At 36.9% G+C, this 22,677-nt stretch overlaps 1 protein-coding gene across 5 annotated transcripts in view; it reads right to left on the bottom strand.

Moving 5' to 3' along the window:
- LOC127649102 (enhancer of polycomb homolog 1-like) overlaps positions 1-22,677 on the bottom strand; it is a 48,382-nt gene that overhangs the window by 13,869 nt on the left and 11,836 nt on the right. For 3 of the 5 annotated variants that reach the window (XM_052134030.1, XM_052134032.1, XM_052134033.1), the window contains one exon: positions 4,132-4,291. In XM_052134030.1, coding sequence (XP_051989990.1) covers positions 4,132-4,291 — 160 coding nt within the window. Of the gene's footprint in view, positions 1-4,131; positions 4,292-20,723; positions 21,194-21,235; positions 21,667-22,677 lie in introns of those variants that run through there. The other 2 variants (XM_052134031.1, XM_052134034.1) reach the window with 2 other exon arrangements.

Below are 22,677 nucleotides of genomic sequence, written 5' to 3'. Positions count from 1 at the left end.
GAAATCCCTCTCATAACAGTACATTATAAGCAGTCATCTTACTAGCCAGTTCAGAACAATGTAATTTTGGCCTAGGGTGACACACCTAAAGACTGGTTGCGCTTAAGGTCTCGCTTTCTTCAGCCGGAGTTCCCTCACAGACATACCGGTTTCACTCATCCCGGTCACGTTGAGATCAACAAAATAACAACAGGAGTACCATGCGAACAAACAATTCTAATACACTGAAATAGGATTCGATTCATAAAGTAACTTTGTAGCCATGTATGGACCTACACTGGGCAGTGCCAAATTATTTACGTTCAATAAACAGACTGTTCCTCCTGACTTATGATTTCTGATTTTATTGTAATTTATTATCATTCGAGTGTATGAATATCACATTGTTGTATTGTGGACAGACAGATTGCTTGTCACTGTCGCGTCTGGTTAGGACACAATGCAAATAACATTTAATAGGCTGAAGAATGGTTTACTCAACATTTGTATCAATAAACAGTAAAGTGTCTTATTATATTGCTATTGCTGCCGTTTTCTATAAACTCTACTAAATGTTTGAAATGTCTGTTAAAAGGTTAAGAGACCTGGCTGTTTCAGAAAATAGTGTAAATGGCCCCGGTATACTTCATTCGAAATCAAAGAATGTAAATGTGTGATGTCATTTTGAATAAAATCTGTCCAAAAAGGCAGCATTTTTGAGTTTGTTTGGTGGTTCATAACAGCTGGCCAAAGTGAACTTTTAGGAAAAATTAAAACACTAAACATCTTACTGCCATTAGTCCATGTCATCAGTAGGTGACATGAAACTCCACATACTTTGAGGCTGACAGCTAATTCTGGTTTACATTGTTCAGTCAGTCAACATTAAAACACAATCACTCATATGCCATCTGCAGTGAAAGCCATTCACACATCTGCCCATAGATAGATATGCCTTTCATAATTCTTTTGTCTGTATTTTGCCCATTTTTATCCACCCATCTTTACAATTGCACAACCATACAATGCGTCGATTACATGCTGTAATTTATGATGACACTGATACAAAGTATGTTAGTTTAATAGCTCCATTGATTCAGAATGCAAACAAGACAAATGAAACATTATCTACTGCATATAGAGTTCTGGAAAAAAGTAAGAGAAAACGGCAAAACGATCAGCTTTTCTGTGTTTACAATTTATAGCTATACGTTTGAGTAAAAATTAATTGGTTTTATTCTATAGGTACTGATGATGTTTCTCCCAAATAAAAAGTCATTTAGAAAAAAATTTGCAGGATATTTTCAAATTAGGTTCAGAAATTAAAATTAGGTGGAGTAACCCTGATTTTCAAATCACAGCTTTCATGCTTCTTGACATGATCTTTACCAGTCTTTCACATTGCTGTTGAGTGACTTTATGCCACTCCTGGTGCAAAGATTCGAGCAGCTCAGCTTTGTTTGATGGCTTGTGGCCATCCATCTTCCTCTTGATAAAATTCTAGAGGTTTTCAATGGGGTTCAGGTCTGGAGATTGGGCTGGCCATGACAGGGTCTCGATCCGGTGGTACTCCATCCATACCTTGACTTACCTTGCGACCACTTTCACAGTGGTTGCAAGACAATGTGGCTTGAAGGCCTGTCCAGGTCTCAGTCTAACCATTAGATGACCAGGTGGGGGACTGGTGGCATGAAGTCATCCAACAGCAATGTGAAAGACTGGTAGAGAGCATGCCAAGAAGCATGAAAGTGGTGATTAAAAATCAGGGTTATTCCACCAAATATTGATTTCTGAACTCTTCCCAAGTAAAACATTAGCATTGTGTCATTTAAAAATGAATATGAACTTGTGTTCTTTACATTATTCGAGGTCTGAAAACACTGCATCTTTTCGGTTACTTTGACTATTTTGTATAACTATTTTTATTAGGAATTTGGGAGAAATTGTGTCAGCACTTTATAGAAAACAAAATGTTCATTTTACTCACATACCTATAAATAGTTAATCAAGAGAAACTGATAATTTTGCAGTGTTCTCAAGTTTTTCCAGAGCTGTACATTTCTTTAAAATCATCAATGAGTGGTTGAAAATAGGAATGTGCAAGATTAGTCGACTAAACGAATCTGATGCTGCTAGTCCACACTGGAATTTGCTAGTCTGTTAATATTTCCCCAAAGAAAAATAATACAAATATTATTTAAGAAAAAGGAGCAGATACGGTTTAATTTAATTTCAGGCTGCGCGTGCTTCTTCCCTCTCTCGTTCGCAGCGCAAGCAGGAAAATGTCCTCTCGCTAGACAAGCAAACTTTATGAAAGTAGTAATGAAATCACTTCGGGGGTGGTGCAGGAATCAGAAAATGTCCAAATGTTTTAAAGTCCCTATGGATGTTTTCACATTTGAGTCCTCTTTAAATCGGTGTGTGCTTGTACGTAATTTTTCCGCTGTGCAGGATTATTCAAGCGCAGTATAGCAGCTTCAGGTGACCATATCGACGTGTTAATATTGCTCATCAAAAAATATATGCTTTTAAGTAGCCTAGAAAAGGACTGTTTTAGGCTAGGTATACCATTTTTAAAATCTGCTGATTAAGGCGGCTATTTTCAACGATATACCCACTGCTTAACGGGGTTAAACTTTTATTCTGTGTGCACGTCATGTTTAGAATACATTAGGTTTATTTTAGACTACATCACAGACCGATTTTTTCTATCATAAAGCTACTTTTTTTTTTACATCATAACTGTTAACTGCTGTCAAATTAGATCAATAACTAATGCACGACTTCACAACTTTTCAGCGCATTTTCTTTCTCACAGATTTGGCACAGCCTACCTATTAATTATTTTCAACAAGATCCTGACTGTTTTAATGTGTTAAGGAACTTTTTTTGTGGTGAATTCAGTTTAGGCTGGGTTTACGTTTTTTTAAATTTATTGGATATTTCAGTTATCTTGCATTGGGACCCAACGCGTCTCCACAATCGTTTAATATGATCAGGGTTGCCAGATAAGAGATGCAACACCCCCAGTTTGAGATTTATACTTGGAAATATTCCACCTAATGTAATACTTATTTTGTGCAATCTGGCAACAGTGCATGTCTCGCTTTCTCCTTTGAACAAATTTAGCGAACTGTAGTGCAATATTCTGCTCATTCTGCTATAATGAAAAGTGTTATAAAGCTACTCTGTCCATTCTTGAGGCTGCTTGTGATGTTTGGTGCAACTAATTTAGCAGGTAAACCTTCTCAGTGATTCAATTAAATATAAACTAGATCTCGGCATCATTGACAGGCAAGCAAAAGCAAGCCAGAGACGTATTTTTTATTTGTACAATTGAGAAATGTTGAAGTCCCTTCGCACCTATATGTTAATTTAACTCTAGTAATCATTTATCATAGTCATGCAGTCAATGTTATTCTGTTGTGTACTGAAAGTCAAACGTTGACATCAACAACAAAAGTCACTTGATGCATGTCCTTGTACTGGAAAACCATGAATAAAACTATGCAACATAAAAGGAAATGCAACCCAAGATACATTAAACACAGGTTATGTTTTTACTATGGTGGGTTGCCACTTAATTTCTAATGTAAAATCTGTCATGAAGCAAAACCAGTTAAGCAGCACTGAGTTAAGGTACAGACAGAAGCCAACAACAGTATATGTTAACTGTTAATAATCATAGGACATTACTTTAAAAGCTCACAAAGCTGATGTTATTTTTCATTTAGTAGTTAATTTAACATGTAAACTAACATGCTTTAGTTATATAACATGTTATATAATTTTTATCATGTTTATAATTAGATTTATTATTATAATTCTGTTAGCTTATTTTTTTCTATTTATTTTATTTTCAAAAGGGAGATTTTTTTTACACATACTTCAATAAAATAAATGGTTTCAATTTTCAATTATAATAAAGTGTTTGCTCAAAAATAAATAAAATAACCCTTCTGTTTTCACCGATAATAGAAATTGTGTAATACTGTAAAACAGTGATATTTTCTGAGACCGTTATCATACCGTGAAAATCTCATACCGTTGCAACCCTACACCGGACGTATATTGGGGCCTTTAGGCTACTCACTGCTTAAGACTTGAAGCTGAATGAGCAGTTTGGCCTTTAGTAAATACAGGTCGACTCACGTTGTATGTGAATAAGCTGTTTGGGCATCTTGAAGTCCCCCGGGTAGAGGGACTCATAGTAGGCGATGTTGCTCTCAGCCTCTGGGACAGGAATCACCATGTTATCCCTCTTCTCCCCATACACCTGCTGAGCAGAGATCGCCCGCTGGAGATGGTGTTCCTAGACAAACAAAGAGAGAAGACTTAGCCCCAAAGAAGTGTGTTCAGATACTTTTTGAAGTAGTGTACAAACTTGGCTTAAGCTGACAAGTGACTAATTTGTAACATTAGCTAACATAACACATTGCATCCGTTTCCAACACGGGTTACGTTCAAAATGGAATATTAGCATACTACTAAATGCACAGTATGTTTTATATACCTACTGCCTACTACATTTAAGATCTTACTAAAATACTAGGCAATAAGATTATCTATATCGTGGCGAAGACAGTGTCAACAGATTTTGCTATATCGTAATATGCAAATATCCATGTGCGCAGAGCAGGCTTATCTATCAGTGGGCAGGGCTTCATGTGAGACAGAGAATTGAAGAAACATGGACAGGGGTTTTCCAGCATTGAAAATGTTTCTGCAGCTGCCCAAGCAAATTTTAAATGACCTTCAATGAAGAGGAGCTCATTATTAAAACAAGCGCGCCACGTCAGGGTATCTGCAGGTTCGAAGGAATGAAATTTATGACTGTCTGGATCGCGTCACGAAAATGAACCGAAACACTTACTTTCGGTTCATTTCGGTATACTTCCCTCGCAGACATGAGAAGTGTGTCTATAGAAATCTTTAATTGTGTACTTTTAAATGAACCAATTTAAACAAATATTCTCTGATTGTGTAATCCGTATGAAACCGACGAGATATGGTCTTTCCCATGAGCGCATTATTGCTTTCGGAAGACACGCTGTTAATTTACCTCAGAAGTGGAGCATGATCCGATATGGCCTTATCAAAAAGTTATTTTTGTGGGCGAAAATTGGAGTCCACAAAATCTATTGTGTTTCATGGCCTTATTTCAGTGACTTAAATTACTAACCATGCATAATCTTGATTTTCTCAAAAATGGAAACATGTACATTTCATGTTTGGAAATGTTTTTATGTTACAACACTAAGAAAGAGAGTTTATTTATTAATTTAGTTCATTATTCATGCTTAACATGATGACCACAATCATGTCAACTGTATCAGGACAACATTTTGTATCGTTATCTCAAAGCAAGTTATACAGGGTTCCCACTCTTTTCAAAGCACATTTTTCCAGGACATTTTATGTGCCACACGGTTGCAATATTTAAACAAAAACACACAAGAGGTCATTCAAATTTTGGTTATTAGAGAGTTGTTTTAACAAAATTCCATATTCGACAGTTTCATTCAATTTCATCCACAAAATGGTGTCTAATCAAATTTAAATAAAACTATAATCAAATGAAAATACAATTATTTTAATAATTAATACAAATTTTAAAATTTTTATCAAATTAATTTCTTTTCTACAAAATCCTCACAGCATAATCGGAAACACTGAAGATATATATATCAAATAAAGTGCAGCACAACAGAACATCACAGATGTGAGATATTGCCTTAATACAGGTTTATTATTATTATTTAATAACATTAAACATTATCTTATTTCCCCATTTCATGTGTTCATTTAAAACGAGCAGTTATTTTGGCGTTTCTGTGCGTTGGCTACATGACTAAGTGTGATTATTAAACACCAAAAAGCTTTGATTTCATTACAATAAACACATAGTCTGTATGTGCTGCACGCTTCAGAGCGCTCTGCTACAAACACACACACACACACACACACACACAAACACGTGACGCTCATGATGAGGGGTTTTCAGCGTACAAGCAGCCGCTTCACACATTCATTTTGAAGCATGCAGCACATGCAGATTATATATTTATTTAATTAAATTGCAGCCTTTATGGTTTAATAATCACACCTGGACATATCGAGATTAACATTTCTTAATTTATTCATGCATTCAAAAATTCACTTTTGTCACAAATATGTCATATTCATTCACATTTCACATTTTATAGCTAATGCAACTTTTGAATTCAGCAATCCGTGTTTTCCACATTGCGGAATCGTAGGGCCCTACATGTAAGCGGACTCTTAAATCTACACACTGAGGTGTAAAGGCTGCATCATCCCTACGCTGCTACCACCTCGGGTGTAAATTCATTATCAAAAAAATTTAAATCTGCGTCTGACCGCCATCGTTATCTAAAGTTTACAATTCAAATGTGTTTGTTGTTAACCCTCAGCAGTGTTGGAAGGAAAACATTCTGCACTATATCAGTACTTGAAAATGTTACAAAAACCTTGTCAGAATCAGTTTTATTATACTAAAATATTTTCCAGGACATTTAGGTATTTTTCTCATTTTCCATGACTTTTCCATGACTGGAAAACTGCATTGCAAAATTCCAGGATTTCCAGGACGCGTGGGAACCCTGTTATAGCATTTGGAACCAAGGTAGCCTTTTTTTTTTATTTTTTTTTTTTATAAAAAGTACATAAAAAACCTTCCCAAACAAGTGATCTGAGGGTTTTCCCCGACCCTAAGAACTACTTGCATTTGTAAATGCCACAAACAAGAAACATAATTACATAGAATAAGTAACAAGTTAAAAGATCCAGCATTGTTTCAATTGTGCGTATGGTACATCAAGACCTGTCAATCGAAGCAATCAGTCCAATCCAAACTGTAAAACAGTGGCCGATTGTTCTCTACACATCATCCCTTCCCACCATACCCACCCACATACCTCAGATCAGAGATGATCTTATCGGGTTAAGAGGTTAATCAAGATTGCTTTTTGTTAACTATAAATTAACACATTAGCTGTTGTTGTATTTAATTAATTTTATGTTGAACAGGTTAGCTTTTTTAATGAAATATGCTAGAAGTTGATAATTGTCTTTTCTAATTGTCATTTTCTAATCATTATCTAATTATTAGAACACCACAAATATGTTGCTTGTAAGTGTTTGTTTCAGCCACTGGAAGGCATGGTACAAGTGTATGAAAACATGATCAGGATGGTACTAACTCTGCCTCATTTTGAGCCAGGAAAAACCCTGGTAAGTGTTCTTTATTCATTATGTTTTGTGTATTGAGAGTAAAAACATGGATATATTTTTCTTGCTCGTTTCTCATTCATCTGTATTGTCACAATGGCTCCCGCCTCATAGTAAGGATAGACCGCAATGTGCTTTGTGCGTTTGTTATTTAGTAGTGTTGACAGTTAAATCACTACTTTCTCAAAGCTTTGAAAAGCTGGAAGGTATTGAGAGTTGATAAAGTATGATGAACAAAAGGCCTTTCGTTATTTGACGTGATCGTTACAGACACCTCATATCGAATCATATGTAGGGGAATTGGACCTATTAAGCCCACGTTGGAGGAAATGCACATATTTCTTGGGATCATTTTACTTTTTATTGGAGCCAAACAAATGTTTTGTTCAAGTTATTTGAGAACATTTGCTACCACAAAATTCCCATATCAGTCAGGCTTTATTCAGCACTGTTTTACTTTGCGTTATTTTTTCCATTCAGTATCAATTTTAAAAACTATCGGTTTAGTTACTGAGCAGGTACTGCCCAGTTGAGTTATTGGTATCTGTAAAATCCACTATTGGTCGATCTCTATCCAAAACTTCACTGTTTTTGATGTCATCAAAAAAGCCATTAATCTGGAGTCTGATAAACAGACTGGATGAGAAATTATACACATTGTAAAATTAAGATTAATAAATCAAATGCAATTTGATACTCATTTTCTTTGTATTTAACACCAATACTTTTTGTATTTGAAAAGATGGATTTCATGAGTATAAGGAGCTACAATTAAGCCTACCCAAGTTTTACTTGTTTTCTTATAGAAATATTAACAGCCTTTCAATAAAAGTATTAAATCAAAGATTTATCTTATTCATTTATTTTCTTTTACTACATCTATCTTTGTGAGCATTGCTCAGGCAGTGTCCTATATACTCATGAAATCCACTCAGCATACCTTGGATTCGAACTCGTGACTCCAGGGGTGGTAGTCAGCATCTTTACTTGCTGAGCTACCCAGGCCCCAGGGGACACTGTATTGAAAACATAAGATATGTAAAATATCAATTTACAGACATTTTCAGATGGTAAAAAGAGCCAAGGCATGCTGAGTGACTTCAGCCAGGTCTCCTAAGCAACCAAATTGGCCCGGTTGCTAAGGAGGGGACATGGGGTAACGTCCTTGTGGTCGCTATAATGTGTGGTTCTCGCTCTCAGTGGGGTGTGTGGTGAGTTGTGTGTGGATGCAGTGGAGAATAGAGTGGGCCTCCACACATGCTACATCTCCGCAGTAACACGCTCTACACGCCACATGATGAGATGCGGATCAATGGTCTCAAAAGTGGAGGCAAATGAGATTCATCCTCCACCATCCAGATTGAGGAGTCACTAGGTCACCATGAGAACTTGGGAGCGCATTGGGAATTCCAAATTGGGAAATTCCCAATGTAAATGTAAATTTATTTACATTTGTAATTTGCAAGATATAATTTATGCCTCATGAAATACCATACATGTGCTTTACAGATAGCCTATAAATTAATAAATACATCATATTAATCTCAGCCGTCCTGCCATTTACACATGTGCTTTTAAACCAAGAGTTCTGTGGAGATGATGGGTTTTCGGTCACCCGTTAAGTCATGCAACTTTTGCCCACGTTATAGTCAACAAAAATTCTCATTATCAAATAATTGTTTGATCTTAACATAACATGATCATATAAATCTAATAACGTGCAAGAGAAGCACTGCAGCTCACGCCTGACTGAGGAGAGAAAGAATTAGTCAGCTCACAGTCCAGATGCACTCTAACCGTACGTTAACACCAGAGGCAGCGAGAGCGTCAAAACGACCGGAAGTCATTCATTTTCAATGACAGCCAGCGTCTCTCGGTGGCGAGAAGCGGCGTGGGCGTCAGATGGAAGTTCAAGTGCAGTCAACATTATGGTAATGAGCTGTGACGCGGTTCGGCGGCAACCTATTGGAATATAGAAGTGCTCCGCTATAGCGAAGTCTAGAGAACATAACCGTGTAAACTTTGGTTCCCACCAAACATTCGTTCCGAAGATAAAATGGAGAAACGAATTATTGCCGTGACGGGTTTCCCTGTAATATATGACCAAGACCACAGTTATTACTACAAATGTATTTTATTTTGATAACAAACAACTGTAATTTTAATTACTTTCTGCCATCGATCGATTTCTTATTTTCACATTTTAAAGAGTTCATGAGTATATAGGCTACTTGTGATCGGTCGGCAAAAAGTAAATGGTCGACATGTCTGGATGTTTAAATTGCGGCCCCCTTTAAATATAGTTCACAAAACAAAGCATTCTGAACAGACGTTGCCGCCTATTTCAACTACGTCAGAGCGTCCACGAGCGTCCTTGAGCGTCGAAGGCAGGGCAGCCAGAGCGAATTTGGACGCTCTCGCCGCTTCTGGTGTGAACGTACAGTAAAACTTTCCAAACAGCTTCATCTTATGTAGATGGCAAAATACAAGGGAATTACACAAAAATTACCAAATAAGTAAATATAGAAGCACTCTCGTTGTGGAATAAGTGGAGTCGGAGCTCTTTAAAGGAAACACCCCGGTGTTACATCTTAAATGTGGTTATATTTAATGCATTCTAGCTTTATTAAAGTTCAAATAATACGGAAGCAGGTCATGTAGTTAACTACAAACTCAGAAATTGGCATTTCTTTGTGCGGTCAGCGCCTCATCTAGGAGTTGTGCGAATGTCACGATCTAAGGGGAGACATTGAAACAGCACTCGGCTGAGACACACAGTCACGGGGACGCTCATGCCTCAAATGCGCACACTTGCTGCAGCTAGATCGCGACTTATTGAATCATAATAAATGTCACTGTGCATTTCTTATTGTGAAGAAAATTGGTAATACACAGCTTTATTAATAAAAGAGAGTTTGTTCTTTAGTGATTAAAGATGGATTGAAGTGAACAAAAGGTGAGAAAGTAGTCTTCACCCCATTATACACTGTAACAATATACATTTATGATTTGTTTTGGCTTGTTTTCCAATAAAAATATATTTTAAAAATATATAAAAATCCTTAATTTAAAAAAAAAAAAAAAAGCATTCATCAGAGAAGCAGCATATAAGATACTTAGACTTGCTTTTAGAGAATAGATCTTGAAAACATGTAAATTTTGTCTTTACTGCACTCACAGACGTATAAACAAGTGAAAGAAAATACACGTATATACAAAATACACTTACTGTATATTTAAGATACATTCTCTTAAAGCAAGTCCAAAAATCTTATGTTGCTTCAAGTTAATTTATCTTGTTTTAAGGACTTTTAGACATTTTTAAAATGGAAAACAAGACAAAAACACTTGATAATAGTTTTTTGCAGTGAATTTCTTAACTGAATTAAACTTAAAGTATTTCCCTTTAATTCAGTGAATGTCATTTAGAGGTATTTTCAAAAATAATTTTTTCCCCCTCTTTATTGTTAGTAAGCACATTTAATACAACCTTTTAATTCGGGGCACAAGATGAATAATCAGTTAAGAGCCAATTATTAATCGTTGCAATAGTCGCAGAATAGTCAAATAATCATTAGATTAATCAATTATCAAAATAACTTTAGTCGCAGCCCTAATGTGTAGTGTGTCAGAAGAAGGATCAAAGATTCACAAGAGTTAAAGATTTGATTATAGGCTGAGAGAACAGACTTGCTACTAAATCGGTTGTGATGTCTAATATACAGTAGGTAGACATTAGGCCTAATATGTGAATTAAAAATTTGTAAAACATGAAATCAGACAACCCAAACACGACCAACACTGACTATATACAAAAGAACAAAAACAAAAATACCTGTATGGTCCAGAAATGAGAAATGTAATAGGTGTTTGAGGATGATATGAAGTAGACCGTTTCAAATATTCATCTTCACCCTGCAGCTGAACAGCTCTGATAATACTAGCCTAACAGCCATAGTGATCGTCCTTCTTTTCATATCAAATGCCATTTTGTGTCAAATGTTTACATTTTGAACCATTAACTAACTAAATGTATACTTGCATTCTGAATATTGAGCAGCTCGTGATTTCCAGACACGTGTATAACTGGTGTTTAACAAAGTTTATTACATCTCATTTGGAGCTTCATCTCTAAAAGGCAAATTAACAAGAGAAAATGGGTTTGTTTTTTTACAGTGTGAATAAAAGTAGCGATCTGTCTCTTTACTAGAATGCATGCATGTTAAACAGTCTACGCTGCACGGAGAGAGACATTATGCACGGAGAGACATGGATTTTCAGTCCTATATTGATCAAGTGCATTGATTTCTTGTGATCCAATATGTGCATTACTCATTTTCACCAACATGTAAAAACTCAAAATGTGGGGATTTCACACACTGTGAACACAGAATGTGCAGGGATACTTTACATGTTGCAAAACACATTAAATCCCACTACAAAATTCATTAAGTGGGGTTTTTTTCCTGCCATTTTTTACACATTGGTAATAGCTGCTGCTAAGTCACTCAGAAAAGAGTGAGGACGGTGGTAGGAGTGCGTGTTCTGTGTCTTCATGATTTCGTGCATGCATGTGACTGTGCCTTGGAACATCCAGTATATTATGCATTTGCGCATCTTTGCGAGATAAATATACTCGCGCCTGCTCATCAGTTAGAAGACTTCGCTCGCTCCTTGTAATTTTTGCGCAGCACTGGCCCGATCAGGCAAGTGACCGTTCTAGCAACTGGACCGAATCTCACATTGGCCCAGGGCCATCGGGCAATCCTTATTGTCGAGCCCTGAAAGGACGAGCCCTGCAGGCATTCAGAACATTTGCAGACTGTTGACAGTATGCCGTAAAAATGGTATGAATGGTATGGTTGTATGACATTCCACACCAAACTCTGACTACAGCAGAAACTTAAGGCGGGTGCACACTGTACGATTGTTGCTTGTCAGACTGTACAATATGAATGCATCGATATTGTCATGGCACACTGTGTGACATTGCCAGACTACACGATATACATCGTAAGCAGACTGTGGTCCCAATCATCCTGATCAGTGAACATGACTCGTATTACGGGAGTGTTGCAAAATAGAAGCGAAACGGAGGAGCATTTTTTTCTCTCTCAGCATTTCCACACTACAATCCCACTCCAACACGAGAATAGGCTAAGATTTACAAGAAAGATCGATTGTCAAGTAGGTCTATAATAAGACAGCCTGATCACAAATACAGAAAATGTCAGATGTTGAGAATGAACATGAGTGCAGGAGGGAGCCTACAGTAATAATGAGCTACCACAAGCAAACATTAATTGTGGAAAAAGACTTGTGGCCCGAAAAATTATAAACTTCTCACTTGCAAATTCCCTATGGATGATGCACAAACATGACACAGTATCTATAATTTTATCCAACTGTATTTGCTGAATTGGATTAAAACATAAATTGTTCAATCTTTCCATTTTATTTTATTTTTAATCAAATTTGAGTGGTGTGAATCTTAACTAAAGAAGTTTACAGACATTTAAAGTAAATTTATTAAAAGTAAAATGGTAATTAAAATAACGTTGTAAAGAAAATGCATGATAAATGTAAAGAAAAAAAACATGTTCAGAAAATGCAAACATTTATTTATTTTCATTTTGTAGGCTAAGCTCTGTATTAGGGCTGCACAATTAATCGAAAAACTAAAAAAAAAAAATGTAAAAAAAGAAATTACGATTATGGCTGCCACGATTATGTAATCGTGAAAACTGAAGATTAAAAAGTTCAATTTAAGTCTACTCCTGTTGCGTCAATGGTTTCTATTTACAACGCGTTTTTGCAGCAGTTGAGCAGTTATTCTAACCAAATCACTAACATATCCGTTGAGCAATGAAATGGCAATGGCCACTTAGATTAGTCCTCCGTCCAAACTGTAATGACAACTGATCCTAATGCGCAAGTTTTAAACTGTCTGAATGCCCAGATGCTTGCTTTATTCTAGCTCTTTTCGCGTGGCACACGAAAATGAATACTGAAGAAACATCTGACACTTGAAAAGAAGCTGTAGAACAAGAGCGAAAAGCACTTTGTAAATATTTTGGATTCATTGAATATTGCAGACGTATCCAAAGATGTTAAATACACAGCAAAACTAAAACGATCCCGTTCAAATCAAGGCAAAGACGCGGTGTAAATAATTGAATTATGCCGATTAGATAGCTTTGTTTTTAATGAGAGCATTCGTGAGAACTTTGTGGAGCGTCACTGCGCTCGCGTCGAAATGCAGGTCTCAGTGTAAACCTGCAGTGAGTGACAGCAGTCATGTCGCGTTGCTCGATTTCAGTGTAAAATTTATTAAAAATTTAATACGTTTTGTTTTGTCATGTTAATAAGTAGGCCAATGTGAATTTGATTTGTACAAAACAACTCTGCTTAACTGTTCCAAGTGTGTTTTGGAGGTGTGGCCAACATAAAGAATGGCTTGAATAGCATATTTCAGGAATCACCGTCATTGTTATTGCGCCTGCTCTTATAAGACCCATTTGCCATGCAGCTGGTATTGGTAGATTTAACATTTTCACGAATCGCACAAACTCTGATCGCAAATGACTGTTTTTAATATCCAAAGTGCAACCACTGAGGCCAAAAATGATCTAACAATGATCTTACATGAACAAGATCACCATTGAAGATCTAACGGGATGAGTGGTCCCCTGTCTAGCCACCCAAGAGCTTACTGAATGCAATAACTTGGTCGATTTAAATCAGCTGTTAATACGTTTGAATATAGATTATTCCATATTATTTACTGTATGTGGACTAATAATTTAAGCAGTAATTTAGCAATAATTCAATTTATTCTATACCATAGATATCAATTTACAATCATTTTCATTTGCCTTACCGTAACAAACATTATTACAATATAAAATACAATATAATGCTTAAGATGCTTTAAAGAAACTGGAGCACAGCTCACAATCCACCAGTAAAACCACACGGTTGCTTAATTTGTGACGTCACAGTAATTCACATTTTTAATCAACATTAACTCTTTCCCCGCCAGCGTTTTTTAAAAAAAGTTGCCAGCCACCGCCAGGGTTTTTGACGATTTTCGCTAAACTTTAATGGCCCGCAGAATATTTTCTTCCTTGAATACATGAAGATGCTATATATCACAATAAAGATCTGAGCCTCTGCTTTTAGGCAAAAAAAACGATTTTATTTTATCTTCATTTGTTCTTTTTTTATTGCGACTTTAACAGAGGTCAGTTTTGTCAAAAAACAACATTTCAGACAAAAAGCTGATAAAAAGGCATGTTTATGTCTGATATTTTGAGCTTCTCAATACTCCACTTCTTCATGTTTGAGACGATCGCAGTCTGTTTCTTTGATCAAAGAGTTGCGTACTCTTTCAAAACATGCGGAGGGGTCTTCCTTACCGTATAACACCTAAAACACGGAAACCCGGAAAATTCTGTGTTTGGCGGGGAAGCGTTTTTTCATAAAACACGGAAAATTCCGTGTTTGGCGGGGCAAGAGTTAATAAAATCGCAATTATCAAGAGCAATAATCGACAATTATGATTTTTGCTATAATCGTGCAGCCCTACTCCATTTAATTCAGAGAATAATTATTTCATATTGCGGACGTGTTACTCCAAGTATTAACTGCTTATTTATTAAAATTTTTTATATAAAATGAAAAGAAGAAAAAACACTGAAAGTGCTAGAGTAGAGTGATAATTGGGTACAAATGTTGCTATGGTGGTGGAAACACGGAGCAGATTTCTTTCCAAGTGAATTGGGGTGCGAGAGAGGAGCGGAATAGCTGGTCACACTATATGGCTGACACGGCCGATTTGCAATGATCTTCAGACTTTCTGGCAGTCTGTGAACATGTCACACTGAACTAGTGTTGTCACTGTACCAAAATTTCAGTAGTTGATACCAATTAGGGCTGTCAACGAATATTCTAAATTCGAATATATATTCGAATAGTTTTAAAAAACAGAAATTCGAAGGTGAAAATTAATATTCGAATGTGGAAAAAAAAACGCGCCCGCGGTAGCAGATGTGCGGCTGTCTGCTTTAGCGAGTGGGCGTGCTGCCTGAGGGGTCTTTGTTGTCACATTTCTCGAATTGTGTGCCTCATTTTATTTAACGTTAAACAGAAACATGACTAAAATGTAAGGCTACTGTACTGACTGAATAGATGTTGCATGAATAAGGTAGGTTAGATAAAGCAGTTTCATGCACTGCAGGCTTCCACTGGTTTGATTATTTACCGTTTCATGTCAAGGAAAAGTTCCATGTTTACCACAGCACAGCTCGCTCGGAGCGTTCAATGTCGGTTCTATATACTGTAAAACTTCAATTAATGTTAATAATTTGTTTTAATCACTGAATGAAGCCTGCTATATTTGGGACAAGAGTCGCGACCTTATATTGCTTGCACAAAACTCTTGATCAGCACTCAACATTTGTTTATTGTTGTTGTTCTTTTAAACCGTTATGCGCAGAGAGCGTGAGGGCGAGAGAGAGAGAAAGAGTGCTCTGCGCGTGCGAGCAGAGTGAGGTCTTGGCCATTAGTTGATTTACTTGTTTTTGTGTAGGTAATACGTTGTCAAATATGTTTAAACTTAAATAAACTACCTATAAAAATAGTTATGTCTCTTTGTATTAATTTGTCCTGTTATTGACGTAATGCGCGTCATTGACCAAATGCGCAACCAGATATTCGAATAGTTCGAATATATGTGTTTTTTTTAGAGGGAATATTCGAATGTCATTTTTGAGCAATTTTGACAGCCCTAATACCAATACCAGTGAAATTTCACGGTATTCGAAACCATTTTCGGTACCAAAGCAAAACACAAAAACGGGTTACTAAACAACACTCTTAATAACAAAGTCTACAAAACATTAGCAGCAGAACTAAGAACAAAAATATGCCATTGAGCAACACTTTAAATATATTATAATTATAACAAAACTGAACAATGTATGCTTAAAATATTTTTGAACACTTATATACGATTTGCTTCAACTTTTGAAACTTTTAATTTAAGTTTTTACCAAGTTCTAAAAAACAAAACCTAAATAAACAAGCATAAAATAGAATGAATAAAAAACAATTTCCAATCTAATGTGCAAAGTGCTCTCTTATTAATAAAGCTGCATTTTGCCATTTTTCTTCATGATAAGAAATGCATATGGACATATATATAGATATTAGGATTAAATAAGTCGCGAGCAGTCGCTTCTAATCTAGCTCCATTAAGTGTGCGTGCTCGAGGGATGAGCGTCCCCGAGGCAGAGTCTCTCTCAGTCGGGTGCAGTTTCAATCTCTCCCCCTTAGATCGGGACATTCGCGCAACTCCTAGAAGAGGCACCAACTACACAGAGAAATGCCAGTTTCTGAGTTTATAGTTATTAACATGACCTGCTTCTGTATTATTTGAACTTTAATAAAGCAATAACGCATCAAATATAACTGCATTTAAGATGTACCGCCGGGATGTTTCCTTTAAATAGTTCTGCCTCTGCTTATTCCACAAAAGGTACATGCTTCTGAATGTACTTTTTTTTTTTTTAAATAATTCCCTAATACTTTGGGATTTACATAAAATAAACTGTGAAAGTTTCACTGAACATTGTAAGATTTTGCCCTGCAACGACAGAAATACTTTAAGATTTCTGAAATTTGTCTCAGATGGCACAATCGTGGCCAAAATTGTACAGTGTGCACAGAGGTTGAGAGGTCCAGGTTACACAGATTTATTACACACTTAAATGGTAGCTGAAAGCATCATATTAGCCACATATTTAAAAATGTACACAGTACTGGGGATTTTATAGAACTTTGTTGTTGAAAAGTTGATCCTTTTATTAATGATTATTTAACATTTATACAGCAGAACAGAGACCTTCCATGACCATAACAGCACAGGCTTTCATCAACAATTTTACCTGCCTTCAAACTTGCTTAATAAATAACTGCAACAATAACATTACTACTGGACACTGTGAACATTTTAAATTTACAGTTCCACCATTGAAATCTACCGCACACACAAAAAATGTGTAGCTGGGAAATATTCCCACCATGCAAGTAAACCCCTGATACAGCAGCGCTGGATCTCGGTCAGACATAAACCAAACCAAAACATTAGCGTGCCAGCACAAACCACCAATCATGCTCTAAAAGCAACAATACAGACCACAAACAACTGGCCTTTCACTCAACCTTATTTTCTTCATGTAGGAGTGCAGGCTCTCTCAATGAAATGACACACACAAGTGCTAAACTGATATGGCCATTTTGAGATTATAGGCATCAGTTGATAACACTGGTTTGTATGACAGACTTGTAAAAAGTTTTTTCTTTACAGTGTGATTAGATTTAGCTACATTAATACCGATTTTATAGGAAAAGTTTTACTGAAAAGACCTGCCATAGAAATGAATTGGGCTTAAAGCTAAATTTAAATTCTCTCATTATTTACTCAACCTTATGTGTGTGAATTCATTCTTCAGAACACAAAGACTTTGAGGAATCTCAGCTCTGTTGGTCCTTTAAATGCAAGTGAATGGTGGCCAGAAATCTTAAGGCAGCATAAAAATAATCCATAAGACTAGTGGTTAAATCTGTATCTTCAAAAGTGATTATAGGTCTGGGTAAGAAACAGATTAATATTAAAGACCTTTAATACTATATAACTCCACTTTCACATCTGAAAGTCACATTTGGTGCGTTTAGTTTGAAGGTGAATATGGAGAATTTTGACAAAAAAAAAAAAAAGGACTTAAGGTGCACTTAGTAACTTTTGTCTTTGTGTCATCTTGGACTTGCACTGACACCTAGCAGCTTGAATGCAGCATCATTTAAAATCAATAGTTATCAGTTTCAGGTGCCATTGTAGAAATGTAGTATTCAGTCAGCCATGATTACTTAAATCACCGAGTGAAACTGTCAAATAACAGGACCAGCCCTCTACATTGCGAGAAAATTTCGCACTATGCAACCGAAAGAAAACATCTGTTATTACCCACTGGCAAGTAAATATTAACACTTCACTCGCCAGTGATAGAGTTGTGTACTGTCGAAGCACCAAGGCCCTTTTACTGTATTAAAAGCAGTTGATTAAGAAGCTGGATTCAGCCTGGTCTTTTCCTGCAGGAGGTCTCATGAACGCGCAGGAAAAAAGCACTTGTCGCATTCAGTTGAACTCAGAGCATCTCAGTGAACCACACTGCAGATGCCACAAGAATTAAGAGCGTGTGAAGATGAACCACATCTCTGATGTGCACACAGTCTACAGAGGCTTGCGTCAAACTCCCGCGAAAATATAAACAAGGTAAAAGCGTATTAATTTTGTGAATGCAAAGCACTCCAGTTTCACTTAACGGCCATGTAATTGTGTCTGGTCATTGTGGGTTTATTCATGCAGTGATAACACTGGAGATGATAAAAGGCAAGAAACAGAATCTCAAAGTCTTCCTTCACGAGAAATAATGGCTTGTGAGATAATCAGAGAGCCTTAAAATAATGTGTGAATGTGAAGCATTAAGGCAGAAATATTTCACCATTGCATAATATAATAGCTATACAGGTTGGCTGGGTTACAAAAGCAAAAAAAAAAAAAAAAAAATGAATCACAATTATTTGTTTGACAATTAATTGCAAGACAAATTTCTCAAACTTGACCCCAAATTTTCATTATTAGGTTCCTAACTTGTGAAATGTTTCTGTAAAAATGAGTACGAAATTTTAAAGAGTGACAGCCGCTTATGTCATTATTAAAAATGCGATTTCATGACATCATATAAACTGATAGAATGTGAAATTTGTACACTTTTAAAAAGCTAAAATGTGTTTAAATCATAAAGCTAAAACAGCTTTTATAAGGTTCGTTTTAATGTGAATGGTCATGATTTCCTACAGATTGCAAAATTACAATTCATGTCTCGAGTTAAATTTATGAGGGACATTTTTTTAGTGCACCTGCCAATATTGATTGTTTCTCACCCACACCAATCATATCGCTTCTGAAGATTTGAATTTAACCACTGGAGTCTTATGGGTTACTTTTATCAGCATTTTGTACCTTCAGATTTCTGGCCACCACTGGACCTACAGAGCTGAAATATTCTTCTAAAAATCTTCATTTGCGTTCTGCAGAGCGACATCTGGGATGTCACGAAGGGGAGTAGCTAAATGAGAGAATTTATATACAGCGAAATTCCATTAACGAAAGTGGCAAGGGTGGATGTTGAGCATGTGTAAAACCAGCAAAAAACGAATTGCCAAGCAGTCCCTTTTTATATAATGTTGCACTTTACAATCTGGGAGAGTGAAGTTAAAAAGAAACCCAACCATTATAAATTATATCCTTGTCCATTGTGAATATTCAGAGATGGTGTACGAAGCACCGTCTACTAGTCACTACCAAACCAAAAAATAAAAAATAGCGCTCTATAGAGCACACGCAGGCATGCGCATGGCTGTATAAGTAGTCAAAAAGTGCTGAATCGAGCTAGTATTGCAGGATATTGGAAAAGTAATCTTAGAGTTTGGGAACCACTGCTCTAGATATCAGATTTGGACATTAAAAAAAAAAACAATTATAATAATAATAATATTGGTCAACCGCTAATGTTGACAACAGTATGGAAAGAGATCAGAGAATAATTTGGCATAGCCTCAATGGTGACTTGGGTCTGCCACTTTTCATCATTTGAAACACGCAAGTGGCCCAACATTATCCACTTAGCATGCCTGCTCGCTCTAACGTTACATAACCTATATAAATATGCACTATAAAGCTTATCCAAGTATTCATGGAGAGTGGGGAAGCTAAATTAGTACCTCACTTACAGCATGTTTAACTTAATGTGCATTTCTCTCTATTTCACTGCTTTTGCTGGCGCCACTGTGACTAGTTTGTGTGCGCTTGTAAAATGTAGATTTTAAAGGCTCATTATTACAGTTTAGTATTTCTCTGTAATGTAGAGAAATGCCCCAAAAATAGAAGGAATTAAATTAACATAATAAACGTGCAACAACTAGTTGACTAATGGCTTAAACTAACAAAATGTTTGGTCGGGGCAGCCCTAGTGAAAAACAAAAAAATACAGAGATAAAAGGGGGATAATCAAAGTTTCATGGGTCTAATCTAAATCCTTCAATATTAAGAGGAGCTTGCTCAGAGAAATGAATTTGAATGGGAGATGTGCATAATGTAGCCTATGTTTGCTCAAGATGCGGAGGATGGGGTTGATGTACAGATGGAGTAGAACAGCTGAGAGCTTCGGTTGCTGGGGATAGTAAAACAAAACAAGGCCTCATGTGCACCACTGGTCAAACGTATCAATGCATACACTAAACAGACCATAGGCAATTCCCCAGTGCATGCACAATGTAAATACATCTCAATACGTATCTTTATCAACATTCACAATAAAAAAAAAGAAACCAGCTAATTTTTTTTTTGTTTACATGACAACTATTCTGACCTAGAGCTGATGCCTCCTTTGTCCAAAAGAAAAGCAATTTCTTGCATGAACACTTGACTGTTCAGGCATTAGGGAATACTGCACAGCCATGGTGTGTTGGAGGCCCTTGATTGTTTTGCTGTGTGTTAATTAGCCATTGGTTGCAGTGAGTGAGCATAGACCGGTGCCCTCTGTGTCAGTTTGCGGTACTGCCGCTGCACTGAAGCCATATCAACAAAATGGCGGGTTCGCCCGTGGTCACGTGACTCCTTTGTACTCGGTAAACAGTGTACTGGGAAAAATACGGCATAAGAATCACATCCGAGACTACACTTGCCGTGTAAAAACTATAAAGTTTGGTTACAAGACACTAAACTTCGACTGTCTAGGGTGGTAGCGACACATTTGACGCTTTTCCTTATAAGAAATGGCGGCCATTTTGTGTTCACTGGCGCAGAGAAGCAGGGGACGCGCCTCTCACAATAAAACCAAAAACATTGTCAATATACATGGTTCTGAGCAATCAAACGTACCGATTCCTCCTCTTTCTCCATCCCCGTGGGCATCTGTGGCACTGCCCGGTTAATAGACGCATATTCGTGCAGGTCGGGCAGGTCCTCGCAGCGGAAGACGGGTAGAAGCTTGGAAGCGTCCAGCGCCCGCGCCCTAAACGACAGTTTACTCATTTTATTCTTTATAATTCGAGATGCAGCATAAATCTATCCGATCTCCTAATGTATCCTACTGGTCCGATTAAAGTTCTCATGGATAATGCCGGTTCGGTGTCCAGCGGCGCACGGGTCGGTCGGTGGAGGTGGCGGTTGGAGTAGAGGCGCGAGGCCGGGTAGCGGTCGCTCTCTCTCGGCGTATGCTTCCAGCGCGCTCCGGTCCCTGATTCCAGGCTCAGTGCGCCATGGCCAACATGGCGGACATTAAAAACACTCTTTGACGGTCCGCTCGTGCTCAGCGGCCCAACCCCCCGATCCCAGATCAGCCATTCCCACATGGGCTTAAAGCGCATGCGCTTGTAACGGAGAGAGAGGGGAGGGCGTGAAAACCACGCCCATCCAGAGCGCTTCTCTTCAAAAACACCAAAACAGAGCTCGTTCATAAGCAAGCTTTGAACATTTAAATAAAGAGCAAATTCAGAACAAAGAACAGACTAACTAATCATGTAACCATGTGGCATGAATAAACTTGCAGACAGTGGTTCCTAAGTGGTTAGTGGCCGTTGAAGGACTTTTCTATTTGCACCTAAATAGCTCTTTATATCTGCATATTATTTATTTATTTTTAGTGTCATATCAGCAACAAGGCTATACACTTGATTAGAACAGATTAAAAATAAAAAGTCATAAAATAAGGATTTTTTTATTTTTATTAGACAATCTCAAATATTTTTAGGTGATATGTTTAAAAATAAATGTTAAGCTTGATTTAGACAAAGGTTTTATTCGGATAGTATTAAAAATAGAGCAATCCAATAAAATGGTGTTTAATAGTCAGTATAGTTTTATATCTTCATAGTAAAATTGTTGAAGGATCCGCAATTTCTCCACGTGGAATGTGAATGGGTTGGGGCACACCATAAAAAGGAGGAAGGTTATTTCTTAGATATGTGATCGTGTTTCTTTAAGAAAATCTTTCCTCGCAGGAAGCTGAAAAAATACAAAAATACAAAAATCGGGAAGATATGGGGTGGGCATGTTTTCTTTAGTGCTCGCTAATGTAAAAGCAGTGGAGTCATTACATTGATACGTAAACCTCTACAATTCAAATCTCTCAAACAGATTAAAGATAAATTAGGGAGAATTATTATTGTTTTAGCAGAAATTCAGGGGCAAAGGTTGGTTTTGGCTAATATTTACGCACCTAACGTTGATGATCTGGGCTTTTTTGTATTAATCTTGAAGGGATGTTGCAAGCCGCTTGCACCCCTCATTATACAATATTGGGAGGAGGCTTTAATCTTTTG

Source organism: Xyrauchen texanus, chromosome 9 (assembly GCF_025860055.1).
Source record: "Xyrauchen texanus isolate HMW12.3.18 chromosome 9, RBS_HiC_50CHRs, whole genome shotgun sequence".
NCBI lineage: Eukaryota > Metazoa > Chordata > Actinopteri > Cypriniformes > Catostomidae > Xyrauchen > Xyrauchen texanus.
This window is presented reverse-complemented; position numbering and strand designations above follow the sequence as displayed.